At 31.8% G+C, this 2184-nt stretch overlaps 1 protein-coding gene across 2 annotated transcripts in view; it reads left to right on the top strand.

The window, feature by feature from the left end:
- Nucleotides 1-2184, top strand: part of LOC106457971 (zinc finger protein 704-like) — a 61348-nt gene that overhangs the window by 14946 nt on the left and 44218 nt on the right. Inside the window, exon 3 of one of the 2 annotated variants that reach the window (XM_022384073.1) lies at nt 1431-1624. In XM_022384073.1, the coding sequence (XP_022239781.1) occupies nt 1431-1624 (194 nt within the window). Of the gene's footprint in view, nt 1-1406; nt 1625-2184 lie in introns of both variants that reach the window. The other variant, XM_013917418.2, reaches the window with a different exon arrangement.

Raw genomic sequence — 2184 nt, 5'->3', positions numbered from 1 at the left:
TACTCCAGCTAGTGTTACAATAATAATTAAAATTATACATATTATAGCTGAACATCTACAGAAAAAAATAGAATTCGTTGATGTAGAAAACATTGGTGCAATACATCATATTGTCGTATAGAGTATTTGTTGAAATAAATATAATTGTTGTCATTAATTTTAATGATTACGGACCGCAACAATATAGAGATACATGCAGATCTTCAGTTTCGCATTTTGCGGTTCTTATGGGCTTTTTTGCGTTTTTTACAACTACTTCTTCCCATGTAGTTGGATCTTCATCAAATTTGGTATGGAGGTTTTTTGGGTCCATGCGGTTTCACATTTTGTGTTTTTCAGTTGTTATGGACGTTTTTTACAGTTTTGCATGTCCTAAGATAAGCTTTCATTAATCATGAATTTACATAACTTGCGTCCAGGGGATGGGTACTCCAGCTAGTAGTAAATAAATAAATTATTATAAGCTGTAAGATGTGAATGAACTGAGTGTGATGTAATCCTCCTTGGTTGGTACTCACTCACTGATGTAAAAGTAAACAAACTCTTCAATTGAGCTTTCGTCGATGACGCTTGGATTTCTACTTGTGGTACTGAAATTTTAGTATATCATTCATACCACATATACTGAATACCTCGGGTGGCTTAATTAAATGTACTAAAAACGAAATATTAAGACTTCTATAAAATACAGTATGTACCGTACTAACCGTAATGATGATATGCGATTTGGATGGGTTACTCAAATGACAACTGAAACGTGATTGACAACTTTATACAAGCAATAGAAAGAAAAACAATGCACTGAGAAGCAAAATGTTAATTAAAAAGATCAGGTTAACAAAGTCATAAAGAAGGGTGGTTGTCCGAATCATAGTCCTGTTAAAACAGCTTTTGTTGAACATTTATGTCTCATTACATTCTAGTTGCCTGACTCATGTAAGTATTACTGTAAAATTCCTAGAACAATTGATTATACCTTGATGGCAAACATGTGTGTTAGTTTTTTGTGTGTGTTTTCTGCCACACTGGTGGTTTTCATGAGATAGGATTTATCACAGAAAGGATTGTAGAATTTTCTGTAAAATTACATTCTGAACAGTGATCTTTGACATCACAAAACCGGTAGAAAATAATAAAGAAAAGATAAAAAAAAACATTAGAGTTTAAGTATTGTAATGTTTTGGTGTGTATGTAGATATATGATGTATTTTAATCAATATAAATGCCTTTAACTTACTACAGGATTTTATTAAAGTCTTAAGTTTCTTATTAAATTCATTTATCTATCTTTAGTTTAAGGCTGTATTGTGTTCTATGAGTTTTAAGTTGCATGAGAAATATTGTGTTTTTTATCGATAACTTGCTGTAGGATTTACTTATGCTCTTTACACTTATTACACACGTAGGTGGTTACCCTTACTCCTATATAGGCAGCAACAGTAGCTCAGATGTTTCCAGCTGGGATAGTCTAGGATCATCTATTCGAACCTCGACACCTTCACCCCCTAGTTCATCATCTGTTGTTGCAACAGAAACTGTGAAGCAGAAAGAAGTTCAAGATGAAGGAATTGAAATGGATGAAAGTGTGGTATTTATGGAAGAGTCTACTGTTGATAAACGAAAGGTGGGTATTAAAATAATCAGATTCTCATTGTTTAACCTTAGAATTATTAATAGTCATCGGCTTTTTAAATACATTTTTTTTAAATATTTATGCACTAAGTTGCTTCATCAGTTACAGGGTCTCTCAAATAACATATGTCTTAAAAAACATTTAAACAAAACTATCATCAATATTGTAATAAATTTCACTAATTACTTCTGGGACTCTCTATAGAGTTTAAATAGAAAATTAGCGATTTCTTTCAAATTTTGAGGTTAATTACTTACACTGATTGTTGTATCAGGTTCAATCAAAAATTATTCAACACGTTGACCGCACTGGTAGTGGTAGTGAACGAAACAAAACAAGTCGGTAATTTGAGGGTTAACACTTGTTCTTTGTATTCCATTTAATGTAAGTGACATGTCTAACTCGAGATGGAAGCTTTCAATTAGAGAAATTGATTTATAATTATTATGTTGTTTACTTGCTTAAAAATATTGTTACGTATCTGCTTGTTTGATAATATCCCGTAAAAATTCTTTCCGAGAAACTTCAGCGATACAAGTCCTTTCCTAATT

This window comes from Limulus polyphemus, unplaced genomic scaffold, assembly GCF_000517525.1.
Source record: "Limulus polyphemus unplaced genomic scaffold, Limulus_polyphemus-2.1.2 Scaffold399, whole genome shotgun sequence".
In the NCBI taxonomy this organism is placed as follows: domain Eukaryota; kingdom Metazoa; phylum Arthropoda; class Merostomata; order Xiphosura; family Limulidae; genus Limulus; species Limulus polyphemus.
This window is presented reverse-complemented; position numbering and strand designations above follow the sequence as displayed.